At 30.8% G+C, this 27,381-nt stretch overlaps 1 protein-coding gene across 2 annotated transcripts; it reads right to left on the bottom strand.

The window, feature by feature from the left end:
• LOC126734112 (nonsense-mediated mRNA decay factor SMG7-like) lies at positions 1-26,118 on the bottom strand. 2 transcript variants are annotated; one of them, XM_050437640.1, is made up of 12 exons: positions 25,863-26,118; positions 25,584-25,800; positions 25,250-25,527; positions 23,175-23,360; positions 22,749-23,119; positions 20,395-20,538; positions 20,127-20,319; positions 19,766-20,069; positions 16,239-16,754; positions 12,437-12,841; positions 4,201-4,462; positions 1-545 (listed from the first exon to the last, which is right to left on the bottom strand). In XM_050437640.1, the coding sequence occupies exons 1-11, from the start codon at positions 25,892-25,894 to the stop codon at positions 4,217-4,219; spliced, it is 2,892 nt and encodes a 963-aa protein (XP_050293597.1). In that variant the 5' UTR covers positions 25,895-26,118; the 3' UTR covers positions 1-545; positions 4,201-4,216. The 2 variants fall into 2 exon arrangements, with proteins under 2 accessions (XP_050293597.1, XP_050293596.1); XM_050437639.1 differs by having other exon boundaries at positions 12,437-12,844.
• Positions 26,119-27,381: the final 1,263 nt, after the last annotated feature.

Here is a 27,381-nt window from a genome sequence, read left to right on the forward strand (position 1 = left end):
GCGACTTAAGAATAAATCTTTATTATTTGGCACTATTAAGGCCAGCAATTATAAACTGATATTACAACCCTAAATGGCCATTTTCCAGTGTGAGGTATATTTTGATTAAATGCCGGATCACCGAACTAATAACAAATATTGATGAAAAAAGTTTGCGCGATTTCCTATCGTCGTGTGAAAATAAATGTTATAGATTCCTTAATAGTCCGGTAAATTACTTCTATTTTTATACGTCGCGCATAAATACTTCGAATTTGACAAAGGTACTTAGCAAACTCCAAAAATGCACTAGCACTACAAAATAAAAATATAACAGATATTCCGAAGTTATTCAAAATAAAAATAACAAAATGATTAATTAACAACAAAGTATGTTTGTAAATATTCATGAGCAAACTATTCAACAGCCTATGGCTTACGCTCAATATTTTGCACGATGTAAACACCCGTTCAAGTCTTCTTTATTAGTGTTTTCTTCAAGTTATTCTTCTTGAAATCTGGCTAAGAGATTTCTCTGCGTGTTAACTGTAATCCATATTTTTTACCTACAAATTAAAAATAAGGTTGTAATATGGAAATATACAAAGCGTCCGCTAATTAATAAAACATGGAAAAATCACAGTCTCTTTAAACTGAAATATTACGACTTAACCATACTTATCTATATCCAATAGTTGCTATTAACTGATACAGTAAGATAAAGTTTAAAATTGGTTTGAAATTTTTTCGTGATATGACTAAGAATTATTGATTGTGATTGACTAAGAAGCTGGTCTGTACTTGAAAGAGACTTCGATTGGAACGCGAAGTGTCAGTGGTGGAGGAGATTGTTTCTCTGGAAAAACCCATGGGACTGGAGGTGGATGAGAGATGTGAAGGAACTCGTCGAAGAACAGTCTCAGAAGCTGACAACTAAAGAGTAACACGTTACATTCGTAGCAGCACACGGTGGTTGAAAGAAAAATTGGTTTTGAAGAGGAGCAGGAGAGACAACCTGGTGGTGGGTTATTTCTCCTTTATATCTACACAAAAGATATAAAGAAGATCATGGGAATGTGGTAGAAAGTTGTAGAGTTCGTGGATAAAAATCACACCGAAAAATTTGCAACTAGTGCATCGCAGTTGTTCAACGAAACCTGACTAACTCATTTTAGCAATATCCTGAAAGGGAAGAAGAAACAAACCTTCTTGTACAGTTTGTTTAAACGATTTGCAGGTGAAAATGAGCAAAGTGTGACGAAGAAAGTGAAGACTTTCGTAAGTACTTTTTTGTGATAAATACATTTTCTTATTCAAAATCACTTAACAAAAACAACTGAGATGGTGTTTTGGGAGCTGGAACGGCTTAATGGCATTTTAATTAATTGAAATGGGGAAAGTTGCTTTGAGATACATGGCTACGGAACGAATTAAAATCGTATGTCGAGGTACTGTTCTTGATATTAACGCTATTGCTATCGTCGCAAAAGTCTTTCAGGCAAGACGGACTGATCTAATAATCCACTGATGGGCAAGAAAGAAGAGCAAATGGACGGATGCCCGACAATGATAATAAAATAATTTAATTTTCTCACCGCTAAACCGCAAGTGGAACAGAAAAATGTCTAAAACAAAAATTGAAGATAATTACATTTGCTACAATTTACCTTTCGGAAGAGAAGCTGCCCAATCAACGGAGACAAAGTAAGGGCGTCAAAGTCACCAAGATAAATTTTATTCGTAAGTTTAGAGTATTAAATATCGGTAAATTTGGCGTAAATCATTTCTTTATACGATTTCGGGTTTAGCCAAAAAATAAACTTCCAAAAAAAACTCACAAGAAACAAACGCTGTTTGTATTTTTTTTAATGTCAAATGCCACATTGTCTAAAACGAAAGATGTAACAGTTTGGCAAATAAAACATAGAAAACAAGGTATGTAGTCGAGTATATTAACAGCCAAAGTAGAGGCATATAACGCTTTTACTAAGAAGGTAAAAATAGCAAAGTTAAGTAACGCTGCTCACAGTTATGTCTCCGCATACGTTCTTTAGGGGTTATAAATGAAGAATATGCTACCTATTAGAAAAAAATACTTACTAATTAAGGGTACTGAGAACAGACTATAGAAAAAAACATTCTTAAAAAAAATATCCAAAATCTGCAGAATCATGATTTTTTTACGTGGAACATATTAAAAACATGTAATCATTAAATATTAAAAAAATATTGCACACTATGTTGGATTTAAAGAATATCCACTTTCCCAGTTTTTTTCATCCCTAAGAAAACTAACATTAAAAAAAAGCTGGACAGTATACATCAAATATCACAGTAATACAAACTACACCAGATTCGCATAAATGATCGAGGCCAACAATAAAACATTTTAAGACAATAAATATAATATGTATTTATATGTTGTCAACGTTTCGATCTTTATGAAGTCGTCGTCAGGACAATATAAATAGATTAAATATAACGAGAAAAAAAACATAAATAAACAAATACATTTAAGGAACATAAAGAATTTACGATACTGTAGATTGAGTATCAATTTTTTCATGAATCTTATTAAGAACATTGGCGAAATTAAGGATACTAAGATATTTATTTCATAACAAATCCACCAGAGTCTAAAACCTGATGAGAACATCTTTAGTATATTTTAGATCCTATCGCGCACGATATTAACGGGATCATTAGGATCCCAAATTAACTCAGGACGTTAAAAAAAGCACCAGAAGGAATTAGAAATTTCTCAGCTTGTGGTTTTGATATTATTCATCATCTTGTAGTAGAAGAAATATATATTGATAGCAAATTTTAGTATTAATGCAAAAGAAGTAACTCCTGGGTGAGTGTTTAAAGGTAGAACCATACTTTCTGCATGCACACTGAGTATATTGATATGACGATGTAATGGATTAGTGCGCAAACTATCCCCCTTAAATCTTAAAGACCCGCAATATCCTCCTTTTAAACATATTCCAGAACCATGGAATATGTTTAAAAGCTTATTCAACTTGGGAAAAATGGGACGAATGGGCCTATACGTAAAAAAGATATACTATATTGAAGTCGTTCAGTCACAGTTCTTGGCTTCTAATGATGATCGATGCACTACTGTCAAAAATATTGGTTACATTTTACAAATTAACTTTTTACTTACTAGGTAAACCCTTTAAGCCAGGTTAATTGGGAATAATGCATACCCGAATTAAGTTGATCTTTATCTTTGTATTTAAAATATGGATGTTGGTAAGTATATGGTTAAATCGTAATTTTTTTGCATAAGGAGACTAAGTGATTTTTCCATCTATTAGCGGACATCCTGTATATGTAAGAAAAGATAGTAAAATATTAAAAATTATTAAGTATTAACTAATATTTTTCCAAATAAAATAAATAAACTACTTATTGCTTAAAAAATTCAAGTTTATAACAAAAATAAAAACAAAATAATATAATATTTAGGAAATTTGGTCTAAAGAAAAAAACTTTTCGTATTTAATCATATGTATTGTGGTTAGTTACCTACGTATTTGTTAATTCAGAATAATTTTTACACATTGTATATTTTAATATTCGCAATATTCAAAAGTCTTATTGTCTTATCGGAAACGTTTAAAAATTAAGAACACATATACCATAATTCATTCGTAATCGTCATTTCATAATCGATAATCTATGTATGTATAGGGTTTTTAAATATCAAAAATGATGATATCGTGTTGTATTCAGAAGAAAAATGTTTGCGGCATAGTATGAATGTAATTTTATATAATATAATGTAAAATTAAAAAATATGCATTAACTTAATTTTTTTAAAATTAAGATTATCTTAAGTTGTATTATCGTTAATAGGTAACAGAGTTGTTTGTCGTTGATCAAAAGGTAAATTTTTTCTTAAATGTTTTAGCGGTTTTCTAATCTCAAAAGAATACTGATACTTAAAACAACTATAAAAACTCGTGCGAAGTAATTTTTAAATTAACAATAAACAGCAGTTAAAAAAATTGTATTACGGACGATTCTAAAAAATGACCGAAGTCGTCAATAAATTTTACCATGAACAGAGGATGCAATTGTTTTATTAACAACTTTTTAGACCTTATATTAAATTAAAAAAAATATATGTATATATTAAAATTTAGAACTTTTATAGCAATTATTGTTTTAATTTTCATAATTAAAAAATATGTAAAAATAATTCCTTACCCACACAAATTCCGCATTAAGTATCCTGATTATTATTGCTATTTCTTATACTAGTTCCTAGTTGATTTTGTTGGTGTTCCAATAATTGAGCTAAAGATTGAGGTCCAGGGCCGCCAAAAAGTGAGTGTTGTGGTCCGTTAAACGTCGCATTTTCCGCTATTTGATTGCTTCTCATTTGTGTAGATATACTGGGTGGCCAGCTTGTGTTATTAAATAAGGAATAACCGGGACTTTGAGGAAGGATCTCTTGAGTTTGAGGTATCTACAAATTTAAGGCAAACGATTGTGACTAATTAGACCAAATTAAATTGTGATTGAATAAAAATTGTCAAATGGGTCATATCGAATGGGTCAAAAGCGTCTAGTCTAAGAGAGGCGCGACCTTACCTAAAAATGGGATTGCTTATCTAGATAGTGGTAATAAGAAGATTGCACTTTATAAGTAACCAAGTTAAATCAAATATTAAAAGCTTATTTTCATGAAGATCTTAAAGTCTGGATCTAAGAAAATTGGAGCAAACTATCTAAAGCCAGAATTTTTTCAAAAAGAGCAATAAAAATTTATAGTCTTTACAGGAAATATAATACAAAATAGTTATACAAAAACTATAATATTGTGCTAATTGAGAATGTCTAGAAATTTAAGGTGACTAGACATAGATTTTTAAAATAAAAGTTTTGTTCTTTCTCTCATATAAAGAGTTACTGAGCGACAGCTACTGTTTAGTCGTCTCGTCGAATCGAAGTATACTGAAAATTTTCGGACTAAAACTTGTGCAATATTGTTGAGTTCTACTAGAGTGAAAAATGCAAACGAAATTCACTGATCTGTCTTTAGTTTAATAATTTAAAACTGTTATGTAAACCTGTCCATTGGCTTATATATTCCGAAGCCATGGCATCTTCTTTCTCCCAATTCCTCTTCTGCGTTCGATAATTAGTTGTCAGAAGTTGACAATTGAAAACGACTGAAATACGCTATTTTTTTCTTTTTAATGGTGTCGAGGAGTTGACTGTATTTATTTATCATTATTAAGACTTTTCGTTTCTTACTTTGGCCGTCCATGGGATCTAAAGAATTTTGCGATACCCTCACATTGTAAATGCTGCTAGTTTATTAATTACATTTGTCTTGAAAGTCCCACGATGAGCTCCATAGAGAATAACTGGCTATACTCTATTTCAGAAGTGTGTAGAGCAATAAAACCTCATTAGGTATGCAAAAGTGGTACCTGGTGATCCACCAATATTTTATGCCACTACCTTAGTTGGGTATTAGTTTCAATGTAAAATTCTTTCTTTTCGTTGATTGCAGGTAGTGCCACGCGGTTTTGGGTCAATTTATGAGTTTTGCCCATTGTTACTCACTGATAAACATTGAAAACGGTTCGCCAAAGGCGTGCAACTGGGACTTGTTTTTTACCTTATAATTAATGTACTTAAATGCTATTTTAGTTTAGAAAGTTACTTTTGTTTAAATGGAATAATATATTTTTTTCACAAATTTATTGAACATAATATGTAGAGTAAAACAGTTGAAAATGTCACTTTTGGATCTGGCACTTTTTGAACAGTGTATAACAATTTTAAATTATAATAGATTGTAGTCTTCTTCGTCATCTGACGAACTGTCATCACCTCTTGACATTATAATTAAAGGATCGACTGTCTGATCGATGAGCTTGTCAAGATCCCACATTTTGTCCTCTTGCTTAATTACATGCTGGACTGCTTTTCGCCAATTCTCTGGTGTCGCTTCCGTAATGGCTTGATCAAACAGTAGCTTAACATCTTTCATTTTAGAAGTCGTGTTTTGTCTTGCTACAAATCCTTTTACCTGCGCCCCTATCAGTTCTATAGGATTTAGTTCGCAATGATATGGCGGTAAGCGCAGTACAGTTATATTATATTTTTCGGCTATATCTTCCACGGCGTATTTCATGAAACGAGTTTTGTGTAAGTTTGCTATTGCCAGCAGTTCTTTTTTTATCAAATTTGCTTCAAACGCAATACCTTTTGCAGTCAGCCAATCGATAATTTCTTGCTTTCTCCAACTTGAAGTTGGCGTCTTCTCTATTCGCCGTGAATGATAGCTTGCGTTATCCATAACCACCACCGAATTAGCCGGAAGAAATTTTATCATTTCACCAAAATAGTCCTCGAAAACGTCTGAGTTCATGTCTTCATGGTAATCTCCTGTGCGAGTCGACTCAAAGGTTAGCAGACCTTCTTTTAAAAATCCCTCTTCGCTTCCAATATTATAAGTCTTTTTCCTTTTCCCGAAGGTACTTTAATACCCGTAGACAGGCCTTCTATGAAAGCTTGGCGAGCACTGGTTATATTTTTGTCTTGCCACATTTTTTGGACTATATAACCTTCGTTAATCCACGTCTCATCAAGATAAAAAACTTTCTTTTGCTCCCTGCGGTACTGCTTGATACTTCTCAAGTAATGTCGTCTCCAACAAACAATTTCGTCGCTCTCCAGTAAAAGTGCTTTGCGGTTATGCTTTTCCCAGGCAAAATCCATATTTTTTAAAGTTTTCCATAAAAGTTTTCTACTTATCAACGGAATACTGTCATCTCGGCCAAGCTCCATTAAAATTTTGTCTAGGGTGGGTATTTCCTTTTTAAAATAAAAAGAGTGAACTTTTCTTCGAATTATACATTTAGCATTTTCATCAAGGACTTTTGTAGGTCGTCCTGGCTTTTGCTTGGGAGATTCCACTTGACCTGCTACTTTTCTTTCCCGCAACAATTTGAAAATGGTGGACTTTCCAATTCCACTCATTCGAGAACATTTTTCAACAATTTCTTGCACAGTAAAACTAGGGTAATCGTGTTTTATGCAATCATGTACATTTAAAATAATAACTTTTTCACTCAGCGATAGTGGAGAATTTTAGTACATCTTTTTGTTGGACTGAATACCTCAATTTTTTAAATATTGGGATAATAATATTGTGGTTACACTACAGCGTAGCAGTGACTACTAACGTTTAAAATATGATTTAAAAGTATTTATAGTCTGTATATATTACCTGACCCCATTTTTGCATGTTACAAAGCGTTAAAAGATAGGTACCTATACAAAAGGATTAAAAGTATTTATTTAGTATTTAATCTCTTTCAAAATAAAGGCATTTAATCCGGGAAAATTAAATTCATAAATATTATAAGTACCTGCGCCTATGAACTACCACGAAATGTAGCCAAACAGAACGGAATTCCCCAGTTTATTGCTCTATACACTTCTGAAATAGAGTATAGATCATTAATGTACGAATCTCAACCTCCAGATCAAAATCGGTACACATTAATATATTTTTCAATTTTATCAATCTAAATCTAATGAATCAGCAGGGTATATAATTTAAGTTCTTCTTTTTTAACTTTTTGAATGGTTGTTTTCTTGAGTAATTTATTACAATTTTTGGTATTGGGATCATTTTATTTATTTATTTATTGTCTGCAATAATTTTTCTATTTTTTGTTATTTAACAAAAAATTTAATCTGTTTTTTGGGTATTTGCAATGTGTATTGTTTTGCTTGATGTTAAACTGTCAAATTTAGAATTTAGAACTCTTATATGTAGGTTTATTAGGTATATGATTAAAGAAAAAGCTGTATTTAATCAGTTATTAGTTAAGCGTTACTGTTAATGAGCGTTACTGAAATTACCATTTTTTTTAATGAAGTGTGGGGCCACAATGTTAAAGACCAGAATCTGCCATGGCAGAATTCTGAATTTGTAGGCCTTTTATTTGCGTAAATTTATTGCTAGATTTTGTAAACTTGTATTTTTTTGTTTCTTCTATGCAAATAAAAAATATTTATTATTATTATTATTATTATAAATGCTGCGCGAGTCTGTTCTATATGGTATTTTATCTAGTCATAAGATTAATCTTATCGTTCTTTGCAACTCATTATTTGTTCTTATCACTCTTGCATTTTCGCCGTTAAAGTAACAAGATTTCATCAGTCATCCATTTTGTTTGTTTGCTCTCGCGCCGGGTCTCTAATTCTATTCACTAATTATTGAGTTACATTGTCCCTTTCTATTCAAGGCGTTATTGAGTCTTTTCCAAGCTGTTTGCGCTTTGCTGTTTGACCATTTGGCAGCTATATTATTGGGGTAGCTGTTAGTAGAATATGATCGGAATATTTAAAAACTTATTTTTAAGTATTTCAAATAAGTTGTAGTTAAGATGTTAAGTCTTTAATAGTCTCAAGACGAGTTGAATTATTCACAAGAAAATAATAGACTTATTCACATAGTTGAAAGAAATTGCGAACCCAAATAATTTTTTACGATACTTCACTATCTTGTTTAATCTCTAAGTGTAATAAATCTTAAATGCAGGGTGGTCCAGATCTTAACATAATTTTTAACCACGTATTCTACATCAAAAATAAGCCCTTGTTTGTCACATAAACGAGAAAAATGCTTCCTCTCCGAGATGCAAGGTGTTAAAATTATGATAGAAAAAAGTTCTTTATTTATAATTTTTACACTGCTTGAAATATTTCTTTAAAATTTAGGACATAGCTTTTAAGCATCAGTTTTTGCATAAAAAAATCTTTTGTTTTAATTCTACCAACGCATACCAGTTGCATCGAGACTGAATATTTTTAGAAAAAAAAATTATACGCTACTGGTCTTTTCAAAAGCAAAAATTACTCTCAAAATCCTCATTTATTTTGGAGCAAATTATTTCTCTTGACTATTTGTACGTCTGAGGCACCGTTTTAGAGTAAAAAAATAAAACACATTCTCATGCATGAAAAAACTGCTAAAATCTGATAAAGCAATAAAATGCTTACCACAGTTTTGTAGAAATTTGCTAAGATTAGACAAACTCAACTACTATATTTAGGGTAGAATAATTTAATAAAAAACGTAAATGACAGTTTTGGTGACAATTTCTCATTTTAAATATATTATTAAGCATAATTATAAAAACTTTAATTCCTAATTTTTGCAATGACAATGGAAACGTGTGGAAATTAAACTTAATTCTCATTAGTTTCTCTTTAACAACTAAATGCCAATTTACGTGTCAGAAACAAGCCAGTATTCATTTTTGTTCTGGAGCAACAAATGAAAATTCGGCGGAAGCAGCTAGGGAGTACGGAAGAAGATTTCTATGCCCATTCCTCAGTGTTTGTCAACATACACCAACAATTTTAAAGCAATGGACTTAGTACTAGACGGGTGAACGGCAAAATAGAGTTACTATTCAGCAAGAAAGGAACAATAACAATTCTTGATGAATTTGATAGGAATTCAATAACAAGCAGTCAGATAGCAGCTCGAACACTTCGTTCATGAAAAATTTTTGGAGTTTTAAAAAAGATCAACGACATGACAAAGGATCATCGACATCTTACATTTTCAAGCCGTCCAAGGTTTAGGAGAAGGTGATAAAAAGCGAAGGGTAATTTTGCCAATGGATTCTTCGTTTAATTGAGCAGAATAGAGAGTTTTTAAATACCATGTTATGGACTGATAAATCGTGTTTTACACGTCGGAGTGTGGCAAATCTTCATAACCAGGATCCATGAAAATCCACATGCCATTTGGTCAAGAAATTTCCAAGTAGAATTTAGTGTTATAATAACTTCCTAGAACGAGTTAATGTTGAAAATTTTTTACAATTTCTAATGCCATAGCATGCTAAAGAAAAAAAATATGCAGCAAATATGCTTTAATTCAATGCTTTACCGTTTATTTAAATTACCTCTGTCCAAAGACGCTTTTCAAAAAGAGCATAATATTATAAAAATAATTGCTGTAAACAATAATTTCTCACTTTACAGCTTGAACAAATTATAATACAAATTTTATAATAAATATAAACTGTCCTATCACATCGTCCACCCACCGAACAACATCACCAACAATAATAATTTTAGATGCCTTAGTTATTTCGGCGGCATTTCTCAACAGCTTGCAAAATTTTTTAAGCCTTTCAGCCTTTCCATAGCTTTCAAAACGACTAACTCTAAGAAAGAACCTAGTAAAGACGCTGGATAAAAGTGATCCTCTATTATCTAAATCGGGTGTATATTGTCTTAAGTGTAAGGATTGCCCTGCTGTTTATGTGGGACAATCAGGAAGGAGAGTATCCACAAGGGTACAAGAACACCTAAGCCTCGTTAATAAGTTCAGAGACACCAACACCACAGAAACTTTTCAGCATTTGCTAACCATTTATTATCAACAGGTCGTAGTTTTTCCGTCCCTGAAAATGTTTCCATTGTTCACGAGTGCCCTAAGGGTGGAAAGTTGGATCTCTTGGAGAAAATGGAAATCACCAAAGCCAAAAAGAGTCCAATTTTGCCATGCGTTAATGATGTTTTCACCTTTGAGCCAGGACTTATCTTTAATAATCTTATCTAACCTCTTGTTTCTGCTCACGATACGCATATATGCCTTTGACTCTAATATTCATAAGCGGTCTGGTGTTTCACCGAGATCAACTTTAGAGCGTGGGTTCAAATACTACACCTGTCACGTTTTTTCCCTTTTTATATTTTTTGTTGAATTTTTGTAACGTGTTATTGTTTTTATTACAAAAAATGTGGGTATTCTCAGATTTAAATTTTATTTGTCAGTACTTAGCAGGTCATCTAGCTTATAAGGTAATTTTAACTAATTTTTAATATTTGATTTTGTTTTAGTGTAAGGTTTTATTGTAGTTACGTGTGTTTTTCTGTTTATTGTAGGTCTGATGATGCTTTATTAGCGAAACTTGTTAAAAAAAAAACATATTTTGAGACTGAGACTTAGAGTTTTCATTTTTTTCTCTAGTTACGTAGGTCTCTTTGAGATAATGGACGAGTTTTTTCAAATAGCATGCTAATATGTGGGAAAATAATCCACTAAAATCAAGATTAGCGACTTGGTTTCCCATGCCCTCTTTGATAGAAATTTTAGAAACTGGTTGGATGATAACAATTTTCCAGAAAGATGGATCGGATGTAATAAGCCGGTCAGTTGGTCTCCACGGAATCCTGATATTACCCCTTTACATTTTTTCATATGGATGTCTTCATTCGCATTCAAAATGCCTGCGAGGAATTAAAAAATCGAAGTTTACCAGCTGCTATCGGATCTATTAGACGTCGATTTAAATTATGTGTTCAGCAAAATGGTTTATACTTGGAACATCTTCTTTAAATTCGTATTTCAGTGTGGCTGTTAGCGTTTATTTTTTTTAAGTAAACGTTTCGTTTACAAAGATAGTCTTATTATTATGTACCATATCAAATTTTAGCAATTTCTTTGCGTATGAGAATGTATTTAATTTTTTTACTCGGAAACGGTGAAACCGAATTTGCTCCAAATTAAATAAGGATTTTAAAAGTAATTTTTATTTTTGCAAATACTGTGACGCGTCAAAAAATAATAAGTCGGTCTAAAAATATTAATTCTTGATGCAGTACGGATGTCATTGGTAGAATTAAAAAAAATTCTCTGCAGAAACAGCTCCTTGATGCTTAAAAGCTATGCCCCAAATTTCATATAAATATTTCAAACGGTGTGAAAGTGATAAATAAAAAACTTTTTTTTCTTAAAATTTTAACACTTTGTATTTCGGAGAAATGCTTCCTATTTCTCGAAATATGTGTATATGACCAACTAGGCCTTATTTTTGACATGTGTGTTAAGGTCGGTACCATTCTGTATACTTATTTATTGAAGCTATAATAGATTTTTTTAATATGCTTTGGAGTTCGTGTATTACCTAACGACTTCTGAGCTCGCTTCTTTTCAATATCAATATCTATAATACCTACCTAATGCTATTCTTTCCTATAAGAAGAAAAGAAACCTAACTAACTTAACTAATATTACCACAATAAAACCTAAAACAGTTTTAAGGATAAAGAAAAGTTAATTAACAAATATAAACAAGCACTAATCTTTCAGCTATGCAGATGTTTGTCTCTGAGACATTCAATCGAAGTCTTTTTTTTCAATGAGATATTTTTAAATGTCATTGAATTTAGACAAGCTAAGTTTGTTTCTTTTTTCAAAAAAAGTTAAATAAAATATATTCTGTAGACACTATCCCATTTTGGTTATATATTAAACCTTCTTATAAAAGAACATTTACATTTATTTTATCCATTATATTTAAAAAAAATTAAGAAACAAAAACTGACGATTTAAGTATGTCAACCCAATTTCATAAACCAACATAAACATATTCTTCGTTAAACTTACATTTTGTTGTCCCATTCTCCCTCCAGGCACCGTAGTAGCCTCCTTAAGCATCGCCTGTCTAATAGACATTGAGTTTTGGCCTCCGTCCTCCCCAATAAAGTTACCACCCCGATTCATTCCCCAAGGCGATCCAAATAGATCGTACAGCCCTCCACTCGCCGCCACATTCGGAGGCTTCATCATCTGGTTTTGATACTGCACTCCGAACTGCGAAAATGCCATCGCGCCATATGCTTGACTTGATTGAGGGTTCTGAGGTCGTTGAGCGGAGAAATTTTGATTTTGTTGAGGGTATGATGATTGACTTGGGTTGGTGAAAGTCGAAGGAGGCAAGGTGGGAAGATTGGAGTCCTGACGTTGTTGACCGTAAAGATTTTGTCCTTGATTAGGGTATTGTTGATATGCCTGCTGTTAGAGAGAAGATAATTATAACTAAATTTTTATAATAACGATAAATTTCTCAGTCATAAATTTGTAATATTTTAACATCCGCATTAATGAAAGATGTATATGTAATGGTTTTGAATGGTTCAGAGTTAAAATTCGCCCGAATAGGGCATCATCAGACCTACAGTAAATACATAAATTGTTACATGATTCATACCAGACTAGAGAGCACCACGTAAGTATAGTTTTAATTAGGTGTTTTTGCGATGCTGTGAATTTTAAGCATTTGTTTTTTATACTTTTAAAAGAACTTACTTCCAAAAATCTTTTTAAAAACAAACTACAAATATTCTCATTTAATACGCTACAACCTTATTAATTTTTTTTTCATATAATTATCCAGTTTATTTAACTTTATCTATTGTATTTTTATTTTATTTTAAGTGTTAGTAATAGTCTCATATTGTTATAAGTATTTAAATTTAGCACAATTTTGTTTTGTCGTCTCCAATGCCCCACAATACAACGTGATGTGATAATACATATGAATAATGTTTAAAAATATTTTTTAATTAAATTTGCATTTAGGGATCTCTAGTTTTTGTGTAAAAATCGTCATTGTCAGTAAATTTTAAACATTTTATTTTTAATAAAACTATATGATGTCCAAAAACTAATTTTTTCAATTAACATCTTGTAAAAGAAACATTTCAACTGCTTGATAAAAGTATAACAACAAAACCCCATAAAGAGGAGATTCTTCAGATTGCAGCAGTGGAACTCTCTAACTCGATAGACAAGAAAATTTCTTTCTATGCGCGATTAGCAATCGCTAACCCTTTCTCTATGCCTATGTTCGGCTTTAGACATTCTTATACTACCCAATCTACAAACATTAGCCTATTTTTATGGCTAATGGGATTTTTCACAGTCAACAATATCCATTACGGAAATGTCATTCGACATTATAGGTTGTTTAAGTATGTTTTAATGCTTTATTATTGTTTCTATATACTGTACATTTTTGTCCACGTTTCACGAAGGGAAAAGATTTCTTATAGTTTTAATATTAGTTTTTGAAGTAGATTTTCTTACAAACGGTATCAATAAGACGGCGAATTTTAGGATGGATTCCCCTAGTTTTACCCTTTCCCGGTGTGTATTTATTACAGCTTAATATCTTCTTCTTTTCTTTAAATATATTTACTATTAAATTTATATTTCAATCATTATTATTATTAATTTCTTAGATTTTGCCTTAGAAAGGAAAACGATTAAATTAAGAATAGAAAGATGACGATTATATACAGGGTATTTCCAAAATTTGTATAGAGTAATAAAACCCATTTTATTCCGATCAGTGGAATCACTGGGAATTTCCCAATTTCGTTGCGTACATAAGCATGGATAAACTATATGACCTTATTAACTTAATGATTTTTTTAAACCTGAAAAAAGTAGTTAACAAATTAAGAAAATTAGTTAAATTTCAACTCTGCTACAAAAACGTCCCATCCCCACAAGAAAGATAAATATATATATTTTTTAATTAACTAAAAGGAGACAAAAGTAATAGCAGGACCATATAATCTTTTTCTATATTTCTATTCCAAATACTGCCTCTTACAAAAAGCTTAAGACGAGAAACTTCATGAATCAAGGCGAAAATTCAAAACGTAGATATCCCTGAAATAACAGGTAATGGAATTTGTTTGAGTTTGCCTCTCTGAAATGAAAAACAATAAATCACCAGGAGACGACGATATAGTTATCGAATCAATTGAAGGAGGCAATACTTTACCACGCATACTTCAAAAACTCTTTAAAGCACGTCTTCTGAAAGGTACATACAACTCCTTCTCAATGGCACAATGCAGTAATTGTTCTCGTGCATAACAAGGATGATATTCAAAAATTCATTCATTATTCTCAAAGAGACTTTAATAATATGTAACAAGAAGAAAAATAAAGTCAAAGTATCACAAATGTACCGTCTATTACTTAGGTTACGCGTTTCGCCTTACAGCATCATCAGATCTTATTTTAAGTAAAATAAGACACATTAAAGAACAGTTATAATATGATATGACACACCATCTCACCATCGATACCATCTCACGTTTACCTGTGTGAGGCGAAACGCGTAACCTAAGTAATAGACGCTATATTTGAGAGACTCTGAGTTTATTTTTCTTCTTATTATAAGGTGATATTGCCGATTTAACAAATTATCGACCCATTAGCCGAACATCCCATCTTTACAAGATATTTATGAAAATCATAACAAAGAGACTTACAACCAACTGGACAGTTATCAGCCGCGCGAACAGGCTGAATTTCGCGGAGATTTTAATAAAAACGATTAATTGCAAATCATTAAAACTTTAATAGGGAAATGTGTGGAATATGACAAGCCACTTATATGTGTATTCAACTTTGCTGGAGTACCTGTCTAAAAAAATAAATTAACACAACATGGGCGTATACGGAGAAGATCTGAATCATTTAAAATTTGCAGTTGATAGTGTTTTGATATCAGACAGCATTGACAAAGACACGCACATGTTGGAAAGACTTCAACAAATCAATATTGCGAAATTCCAATTTGTGTCCAATCTGATGGAAAGTGGTAAAATTCCGATGATAGATGGTGAAATTAAAATTGAACAGGTCACTTCGTATAAATATGTCGGTAATAAACTTCGTATAAATCGAGACAACCAAGCAACCGAGATCCAAAGAAGGTTAGGTCTGGCATGGGCCGCATTTGATAAACTTAAAGATATATTTAAATTGGAAATTCCCATAAGCTTAAAAAGAAAAGCATTTGACAAATGCGTTTTCCAGTGATAACATATAGAGCAGAGACACTCACTTTAACTAAAAATCACTATGTGTGATATATAACTAATGATGATATACGATGGACCAGAACAATCTTTGAATGGAGCCGAGAAAAGAGGTGTACTGAAGTAGAAGACGCCCTTGAACAAGATGTATCGATGATATAAAACGCATCTGACCTAAGGCCAGTCGGCGCAGCACCGCTATGAGTGGGACAAATTACGAGAGGCTTATTTCCAGCAGTGGACGCTGTTGGGCTTATGATGATGATCTCATAGATAATATTACGATAATTGTTTGTGTAAAAATGGGCATTATCCGCAAGTTTTCAACAAGTAGGATTATTAATACAATTATTATATGATGCCCTCAAATAATTTTCTCAATCAACGTTTTGCTAAAAACTTTCGAAAGAGATTACTTTAGTCGCTAATATAAAGTAGTTAATAATTAATAATTGTATATTTCAATAGAAGTCGTTTTGCTATTTTTATTCGATAAATTTGAATAACCGAAATTCAGATTAAATACTTCGTTAAAAAAGTCTAAAAGATCACAATAAAAGATTTACCTGATTTTGATGTGTCATATTTTGTCCCCACCATCCACCCTGATTATTTCCTTGTGGTAATTTTAAATCATCTCTTCCCCAAGCGCTAAACTGAGGAGGAGGAACATTGAGTGGTGGAGGAAATATTGGCATTTTCATTGACTGCGGATTCGAAGCCTGATTAGTCCCCGCCGAATTCTGAGGCAAGCCGGAAAACGGACCATTTTTCGAAAATTGAGGCATCATACTATCCGCCCCTTTGCCGATGTTTCTTAAATTAGTCAAATAGTCGTTGCTGGGTGGAGCATTTTGCTGTAGAGTAGGAAGAGTTGAGGACAAAGGAAATGTTTGTGTATTTTGGCTAAAATTTTGACTCCTAATTGGTTGAGGATTATTGTTAAATTGGTTGGGTGGCTGAGGTTGTTTGGAGGATGCTGAGGATTGTTGCTGTTGTGTGGCAAGTTTTGGTGCAGCAGACGCCTGGTCAAATTTGACCGCTTTCTCTTTATCATGAGTTTCTTCTACGTTAAATTTGACCTGAAAGAAGAACAATGTGTGTCAAAAGAGAAAACTTCTTAACAAAATTTACTATCCCTTCTCAAATAAATTACTTAAGGGTTAATAGTTTGTTATTCTAATATCAATTATTCTATGCACCCTCCTATTAAAAGAAACATTGAAAATGATAGATTCTAACGCTGTTGAGATACTGGGCGAACCACCGTACCAATTTAAAAATCATATCAGAGAATTGTTTTTGAGAATTACCTTTTTTAATAATATTGTCAGCTAAACCGAATTATAATAGGTTGTTAAATTGATTCACTGAGATGAATTCAACCTTTATCTATTATAAGTTAAAATAGTTTTCTAATTTTAATTTTAGTTTATTTAAATCCTATTCTGATTATTTTTTTCTCAATTTGTTATGTTTTTATAATGAAGTTGATCCCGTAATTGGGTCTCTGAACAGCTGGCAATTATTGTGTATATTAAATAACTCTACAGTTGCTATAAATTATAAAAAAAATTATGATTATTTGAGTTTTTAAGTTTGAATTTTAATGATATTTTAAAGAAATGACCAAAATGCTTTGGGTGGCTGAAATTTGCTTCCTATTTTTACTTCCTAAGTTTGGTGTTCTTAATTTGAATTAATTTTATTTTAAGTTTTAAATTTCAATTTTCCAAAAACCCAGAAATTGTATAAAATGTTTTTCAAGTTAGAATTTTAACGAAAATTTTTTTCAAAAAATTATCAAATTAGCAAAAAAAATTAATTTTTTAAAAAGTTTTTTTAAGTTAAAAGCTATTATATTTTGCAATTAAAAAAATTAAAATTTTTTGAAAATCCTAATTCTCTACCCAAAAATTTCGAGGTCGAAATTAGATTTTGACTGTCGACAACATTAAAAATGCAGCCATTAAATTATCAAAACACTCCACGCTGTTTCTTTCCATTATTTTAAGATACAACAAGAAAATAAATAACCAGTAAATAAAAAAAAATATATATTTTCAATTCATGCAAAATATAAAAAAAAACAGAAAAATTTTTAGAAGTTTATTTTTCATGAAGATAACATTCGATCTACCAAAGAATGCTGTTAAATAATATTAATCGTTAATATACTTTTACTTTTTAAACCTCATAAATCGACAAAAAGACTATTGGTAACAAACAACTGATTAAGTGAAAAGGTAAAAAAAGGAGCAATTTGCCGAGTTTTAAAATACAAAATGACAAAAAAGACGAACATGCCAAGGGACTAGGCTATAGAGGTAATACTTAAACTTTGCCATCTTTTCATATTTATAAATGCCTATCTAAGCTTATGATAATAGAGACGTATTTTCTGAATTATTCTATTTCTCTTTCTCTTTTCCCAATAGAACTTAAGTTTTCCTTTTTGGCATTTTGTATTTAAATTTATTACAAAAAAGCATACCAGAATTTCAACCTTATCTTGTTTCAGACAATAAGAAATACTTTAAATTTTTGTGCTGGACAAAATGCTTGGAACTTTTTATAAAAGATGTATTTTACAGGCAGTCTTTGACACACCAGTGTGCAAGTGGGTTCTTTTTATTTATTTTATTTTGTGTTACCATAGGAAAAGGCAAACTGAGCTTTACAATATCTCTACAAGAACGGTAAGAAGGCGATTGTGTTCTGGTGGACTTAACAGCTACAGACCTGCTAAAAAACCTTTGCTGCGGAAGAAAAATGTGAAGTTACGCCTACAATTCGCAATGGATCATCTTAACTGGACTGTACAAGATTGGAAAAAAGTGCTATTCAGTGACGAATCTAAGTTCAATCTGTTTTCCAGTGATGGAATACTTCATGTAAGACGGCCGAAAGGTGAAAGACTCAAGAAAAAGTTTATCCGACCTACGGTTAAACATGGAGGTGGTAATGTGCTAGTATGGGGATGCTTTTCTTGGTATGGTACTGGGCCAATACATTAAATTGTGGGGAAAATGGATCGATTTATGTATCGGGATATTTTGCGAAATATAATGGAGCCTTACACATTTGAGTCTATGCCAGTAAATTTTGTCTTCTAGCATGATAACGATCCAAAACATTTGTCAAAATTGGTAAAAGAATGGTTGGACCAAGAAAAGATCACAGTTTTAAAGTGGCCGGCCCAGAGTCCAGACTTAAACGCGATTGAACATTTATGGGAACATCTGGATCGCAAAATTCGGGCATCTGGAACAGTCAAAAATGCTGATGAACTATTTCATAAGCTTGTTGAAGCCTGGACTCACATTGACAGACAAATAATTGAAAATTTGATTGAATCAATGCCCAGAAGAATGCAGGCAGTAATTAATGCTAAGGGTTACCACCATACCAAATATTAATTATAATATTATGGTTTCAATAAGTTATGTTTTATGTCGTTTTTGAATAAAAATCATTTAGTTCCAAGTATTTTGTCCAGCTTTTTTTAAATTTTTATTCCGAACTGCTACTGGTGCTGAATTTTTGTCAACATTTAAATTAATTAACACTAGTTTTTCGTGTACAATAACTTTATAAAAGAAAATAAAATGCTAATTAAAAGGCACACAAAATATAATAAATTTTCAAAAGTTCCAACTATTATGGCCAATATACTGTATGTATCAAATACTGAAAGCATTACGGCGTTACGGCTATGGGTTTGTCCTGTTGTCACTTGAGTGTGCTATCCTGCAGTAACACCTTTAGAAGAACAATTTAAGAAAATTAAATTAGAAGAGAAGCAAAATGTTTGCGTTTGATTAATCTAGTTTTATTTAAAATTATCAAAAAAAAATATTGAAAGCTATATTTTCAAGCCGAATCTAAACCCTTTGCAAGATGTTGAGCAGCTCACAATTATCAGTCTGATTGAAGTTATTAGCTTGAGGTAATAGAAGTCAATTGTATATCTTTGCACATACTATACCATTACAATTCTAAAATATAATTCAATGCTTTTTTTATACATATTGATGTAAAAAATTATCAAAAGTATAAAAACTTAATAAAAACCAACTTTTTTATGACATACCTGTTTATTTTCTTCAATTTTTTTAAATATACTCTGCAAAACAACATTTTGCTTGGCCCTCTTACTCCTTATAGATTCAGAACTTTTTTGTAAAGTTTCTGTTGATGTTTCTGTATTTTTCTTCACTTCTCTCTCCTCTCTAGCCTTCTCTAGCGATCCTTGCGGCTTTAAAATACCGACTTTTTTCTCTAACGATCCTACAGCATCGTTAATTGATAATGACTTCATTTCCTCCAATAAATTATTGGTTGGATCTGGTTGTGACAGTACTGGTTCAAATACTATTTCCCCTTTATTTTCAGTTCTAAAATATACTTAAATTAAAAAAAAAACAGGTAAGTGATATATGATAAAAACCTACTTAGTGATAAGTTTTGGTCCTTTTAAATCATAATCGGCCAACCATTTGGCAAAATCAACAATCCGTCGCATGCGCACTTTACTTTCCACCTCGGTATCTTGAATTTCATGCTTAAAGTTAAAGCCTTTAATATTTTGGTGCAGAGGTAAGAAACCCTGCAAATATCTGTCTTCATGTAAAGAACATTTTGAAACTGGAAAATCGTTTTTTAATATTATTGATAATATATTGTTAATAAAAATAACTAAACAGTTGCAGTCTTACTTACATTTACTGTAATTAAATCCGATTAATAACCCTTGAGCTGCATTGACTAATTTACATAGGCTCGGCCAGATTTGCATTCTATCTTTAAAAACTCTACACTTAAAAATATTTGGTTTGTTTGAGAGAAAGTACATGAGCAGTTTGACTAAAAATAAATAATCACAGTAGCAGTAAAATAAGAGTAAATATCTTATATTCGAACAAAATTATAGGTGATTGGGCAATTTGAGACCCAACCATTTTTTAAAATATTCTTAGAAAGCTTACATGAAATCTGTTATATTAAAACCAACAGATCTTTGGATGAACCACATGTTAACGAACAAGATTTATTTGCACCTAAATAATAGAGCCCAAATATTAAAAACATATTATGGTATTGTCACAGGATAACTAATCAGGAGAATCAAACTAATAACTACGACGATTCTTCGTTATAAAGTTATTTTCTTAGAATTTAGAGCAGAATATATTATTTCTCTGTTGTTTTTTTAAATAAATTTACTTTCTAGTAAGTTATGTCTCTATCTCACATTATTTATATTAATTAGGTAATATAAGCTGATGAAAATACGGTATTTGCCTTCTTTTTTATGCCTTATACTGGAATGAATGTTTATTCAGTGTGTATCAATGAAAAGCTATAAAGAAAACATTATAAGCATATTAAAAACAGCACTAGTTGTAAGTAGTTGTGTTACAGTATAAATTGATTTTTGTTTTCGCCTATTCGAATTTTGTTGCAGTAGACAAATGTTAGAATCAAATTGGATTTCCATGATTGAATGATGGAAACCACAATTTCAATAGCAAAATTTGAAAATTTTTGTGAACAGGGTAAGGATTGGGGTAGCATTAAGATGGGGTGAATATATGTGTGCCTTTAGACTCTTAATTTTAACAATTCACATGCAGGAACATTTTCTTTTTTACTTTTTTAAATATCTAATGTACATTTAGTGTTTTTTTTTACATTATTAATGTAAACACTAAAACATTTACACGAAATTGACAGATTTACGTGAATAAGTGCCAAATATCTTGCAGAAAATTAACATACTGGAGAGTTTTCACATTCCAATATTTTGAAAAAGACAGTGGTGAGCTTTTTTGAATTTTTCAGTAGAATATATGGTGAAAATGTAGGTAGCCGGATTAGGGACAACAAATCAAACGTCAAGTTTTTAATTGGCCGACGTTTCGACGATATATATTTTTCGTCTTTATCAAGGCTAAAAAGAGATAAATTTCCTTTGTTGGTTTCATTAAAAAGAAGTTCCTTTCATTCTTTTTCCCTTTCTTTCCTTTCTTTAATAAATACATAGAGTTAGCAAAAACACAAAAAACAACATTTACATTTATGTTTATTTAATTTTAATTTGTATTTTATAATATACAAAGGGTATGAGTTGTGGGATAATTTATTATTACTTATATTTTTTCTCTTTTTTTTGTTTTATTGTTTTTTTTTTGTATATTTGCTAACTCTATGTATTTATTAAAGAAGGGAAAGAAAGGGAAAAAGAATGAAAGAAACTTTTTTTTTAATGAAACCAACAAAGGAAATTTATCTCTTTTTAGCCTTGATAAAGACGAAAAATATATATCGTCGAAACGTCGGCCAATTAAAAACTTAAGGTTTGATTTGTTGTCCCTAATCCTGCTACCAATAATACCTCTTAATACCTAATTGAGGGACACTATACTCTGTCAACATGCAGTAGAATATATGTTTTATCCAAAATTTGTCAAAATATTCTACAGAACACCTTTCTCATAAAAAAAAATCTAAAAATCTTTAGGTTTTAAATTTCTTGAGCATCAAAACTATAGCCACATGATAGAAATTGTTAAAATATTATTCAAATTTGGCTGGAGTCGAGTTTTAGTTCATGAGTACTGACTTCTTTGCTTTTTAATATTTATCTGAACAACATTAACCATTTTTTAGCCTTGACTTCTTTAACTTGTTTGTAGGTGATGACTCTGAAGATATTTTCTGTAGTCAAACAGACATATTGCATGAGCAAACATTGAAAACTTATATCAGTCATCAGAAATTTATCTTAATAACAGCAAGTTAAAATTGAATGTTAATAAAAAGACGGCAATAACTAAATATAAATTTTAGAATTTAGTGATTGACAGTTAACATATATTTTTATAGACCATTGTCTCAGATATAAAATACCTGTTTTATTTTTTAAGAATTGTGTATTGTTTCTAGATGCACAGCAAATTTTAAAGTTTATATTTAATACTTTTTTATTACTTATTCGGTTAATATTACCCCATTGCAATAAAAACAAATCTTCTCACATTAAGTTAATACAGTCATATTAAATGAATATTTACCTGCAGGTAAAGCATAATAATCCAGCAACCCGTCATCACTCTGTAATGTATAAACGGGCATTAAAAAAGCACTAAGAGTCCCGGCAATCAATTCCAAAATTAAATCTTTAACTTTTAATTCATCTTTAGTCAATTCCTCATCTTTGTTTCCCAAATGTCCTAGGGCGTACATATTAATTATTGTTATTTCCAGTAATTCCTGCTTTTTAAAACTTTGAGTGGCAACTAAGGCTGTCATGACTGAGTTTAGACTTTTGACAGACAGTTCTGCCTGTTTTAAATCTGAGAGCATGTGAAAATGACCATGTGTAGAGATGAAGAGTTGGATATATTCACTAACGGTCATCTTTGTTTGAATTTTTTCTAATGGACTGCAACAGATATGTTATTAAATAACTAATATTGGTAATGTATTTATATCTTTACCATTCTTTATCAATGGCTGCAGTCAGGACATTTGTAAGATTAGTTGTGGATGCTGGAAATGGATTTTTAACACATATTCCTCTTATATAGTAAAACACTGTTGAGAGCTTATTCCCTTGGCTGGCCTCTAGTAAGGCAAGTTGGTTGTATGGATGTCCACTGTTTGGTGAAACTAAAATTGCTTGCCTAAAATTTTTTTTTATTAGGTATAACTAGAAGTTGCTTTGGTACAATAGTACAGTCACTCTGGCATCCAAAATGGTCTAAAAGTTTAAAATATCCATGCATCCTTTCTTTTTGGTTAATCTTTAGTGGTCTACAAGGTAAGCTTAAAAAAGGAAAATGTGTATCGCCACTGGTATTTTTTGGATTTAATTTTCTGGCTAAACTGTAAGTTGGACAGAAACATTTATAAAACAAAAAATGAACATATTTAAATTCCCTACAATTTACCTTTTAGTGAGTGAAGTTTTACAACCAACAGGGGTAAAATTAGAAGGTTCCCAGGGCATCCAAATAATTTGTGTTTTAGTTTTTTTTTTGTTATCTTGGAATTACTAAAGTACCGTGGATGTTTTCGGTATCTAACTATTACTAAAATTTTGACTTTCTTTGTAGCTGGATAGGATGTATAAAATTTAAAAAATAGACCACCAGCATATTTAGTTGCTTTTAGCTAACTCATTTAGAAAAAAGCCAACTGAGAAAGCTAATCCAGTATCGGGACACAGCTTAAAACAATGAAAACATTTTTCTTTCCACTAAAGAAAGTTTTGGATTGACCATTAAATTACATAAAACCTTGACTATACTTTTCTCATCCTCCTCTCTAGGATTCTAATCAACCATTATTTCATTTCACATTAAAAATATGCATTATTGTTTTAAATAGAGACATATCAATTTTGTAAATTTAAGTAAAGCCCATTTTAAGCATTATATTTTTTATCCACAAATTGGTTATGCAAAAGAATATTTCTTTCTGTAAAAAGGAAGAAAGAATTTCAGCATGCTTCTGAAAATAGACATTTTTCCTGATAGTGATAAGAATAGTATAACCACCAGGGGAAATAAATAATGCCTGTAGTGCATATTTATCAATTAATTGTCAAATATATAGTAATATATTTTACTATAACTAATATAAACTACTGTAAGTTTATACTGTCTCAAGAACTGTAATACTCAATAGTATTATTAAAGTTAATACACAATAATTGTGTATACACAGATCCAATACAATAAATAATAAAGAGAAATTCTTAAGAGGTTCTTGCTATAGAGCCTTACACATCTGAATTTTATGATGATGTATTATGAAATTTTATTGTATTTTTTGTGTTTGTCCAGTCTTTTGTTAATGAATACTACTCTGTTTTAAAGCAGGTCATTTACTTAAGTTCTAGTTCCTATATCATTTAATTACATTATTAAGTAATTATTAAAGCATTATGAGCAATTATGAGCAAAACAATATACATAAATTTTCTTTATATTGTTTTTTGTGACTCAACTGATTTTTTATGCTTCTTTTTAAGTTAATTGGATATAGAATCAAATAAAACTTAGGTTTTAATTTAATTTTAATATTGCTGACCTTTCGGCCTATATTATGCCATCCTCATGGCAATAAAAAGTGAAAACCTATTGTCCATAAACATTACATGTACAAACATAAAAATATAGTGAACCACAAAAAAATGGCCTTTTTGGTTCTTAAATGATTTAATTATAATTAATCACTAATTTGTTCCACCTCTGTTTGATTATGATTAATTCCTTAGTTGTCCACTTCTGTTTAAAAACCAAATATACCATTGTTTAACATGGTAGAGGATGGCCTAGATAGACAAAAACATCAGCAATATTAAATTATTAAATTTAAATATTAAATTAACTTTAATATTGCTGACAATGATTATTTAACAAAAAAAAAACTGAATTTTATCTGACCTGACATTAAATTAAATTAGCAAGAAACTTAAAACTTTTTGTATGTTTGTTACAAAAAACTTTTATTTCCGATTTTGCATATTAAATTAAAATATTAAATTTTGTAGGAAAAAGAAACTTACTTGTAAAAACTTTCTGCTTCTTTTCTTTGATTCCTGTACCGAGCAAGGTCCCCCAAATGAACTAGGCAATACTGACAAATGTAGGAACAAGAGGCAGTTTGAGGAATAATTATTTGATCATTGCAGGTTGTTTGCTGTCCATATATTAGACCTCTTTTCCTAAATGGCAAGTCAATATCAAAAGTATTACAAAGGTCTTGCAGGAGAGTCAAGTAAAAGCCTGAAGCTGATTCTAGGGACCAAGTAAGTAGAGATTGGACATCTGCTCTTCGTGAATTCTAAATATTCCAATATTAATTAAAATATTATTATATATTATATTGTTTTTCCTGACCTTTTTGTCTCTAGCTTTTTCTTGCAACTCAGTTATGTGTTTCTTAAAGCCGATATTCCAAAGATCCTGTTCAACTTTCTTATCTAAGGCATATTCCAAATCTAGAACTAGCACCTGGTGGTATATATTTTGTAGTTTTTGTTGATTGGTCCAGGCTTCAGCATCATTTAAAAGATCACATTTTTGCAGGACTTTGGGCTTTAAATCTTCTGCCTGTCTGTAAACATTACCGGAATATCTACATATCTCTCTTAGTAAGAATAAATAGTAATTACTTACTTAAGTACTTGAATCGCTGCATTATAGCCCATTATTATTGACAACAGAGGCCTAAAATTTTTGAGGTTAAGTCATTCACAACTAACGCTGATCTTAGTCTAAATGGATGCAAATGATGGAGAATATCTGTCGACATTAAATATTATAATTATTTATATAAAAAATAACTAATAACATCAAATTATTAAAAGCCGAATAAAATAATAATGAAAGATTGTTATTTGAAATGATTCCATTAGCCCTAAGTGTCAATTACCATTGTCATTGCCAATATTGTCAAATGTCAAGCAGACTTATCTCATTTGTCATAATCTTAGACCAAGTGCATATCCTAGAAAAAAGACTTCTACCACTTTGATTTAATTTTTTAAGACTTTATTTTATTTATTCAAACTCTTACAAACACATTTTAATGTAATTATATGTAGGAGACCTAACTGTCTTGCAAAATAGAAATAATAAGAAAACATAATAAAATTAGCCTACATATTCGACTAAAAAATTAAAGGCTACAATATAATAAAAAGGAAAAAAAATAGATATAAATTAATAAAACAAAGAAAATGAGGAATAGGTGTTTACTTAAACTTAATATTAGTTTTAATTTGTCTCACAGTTGTAGTAAGATCAATATCACAGTTTTGTATAAAACTATTACATTCACGCATTGTACACATATTTTAAAATTAATTTTAGAGACTAGAGAAAAAATTGTTAATTAGGGAACACATCTTATATTCTATATTATTAATTACATAGTATAAATAAATAAGACATCCTTTAAACTAATTCTATTAGCATACTATTTTATGAGATCATGTAATGTGTAAAGAAGAATAATATCCATAGTTGGTTCATTGACAATGTACAAAAAAATGAAATAAAATCCTCTCTTCATATCTCTATTTTATCATCAACTAAGTTGTATAGAAATTTTAATCCAGCCCAAAACTTGCAATCTTCCAAAGGTGGTAAATTGAGTAAACTTTTTATATCTCTATGATTGTGAGCCACTATAATCAACTTAAAAGTGAAGACCAAATTACTGACGCATACTCTAACCTAGACCTGACTAAGAGACAATAAATATTTTTAATTATATAGCCTAGCATCTTGGATAATTTCACTGTAAATGTATTTATATGTTCAACAAAAGATTTGTAAAAAAACTATTGTATTGGGTCGTATGGATGATCATATCACCATTTGGATAACTTTAACTAAGTGCAAAGTATGCATATAACATGTTCTTAGATACAGAAATTTTTAAAACTTTTTCTGCACTCTTTCGATCACCATTGACCTTAAGGCTTAATTGTTAAGCGCAAGTCCTGTGTGCATCAATAGCTTAAAATCATAAACATTGAGCATGTTTCAACCAGTTTGGCAAATCATTTAAAGAAATTATGAATAGTAGAGGCTAATAAAACATATTGAATAGTAAGCCAATAGGTCATTACTGCTCTGCCTTTAAAAAAAACCAAATTTGCCCAACTTACTCCAACAGGAATGCATTTGT

This window comes from Anthonomus grandis, chromosome 3 (genome assembly GCF_022605725.1).
Source record: "Anthonomus grandis grandis chromosome 3, icAntGran1.3, whole genome shotgun sequence".
Lineage (NCBI taxonomy): Eukaryota > Metazoa > Arthropoda > Insecta > Coleoptera > Curculionidae > Anthonomus > Anthonomus grandis.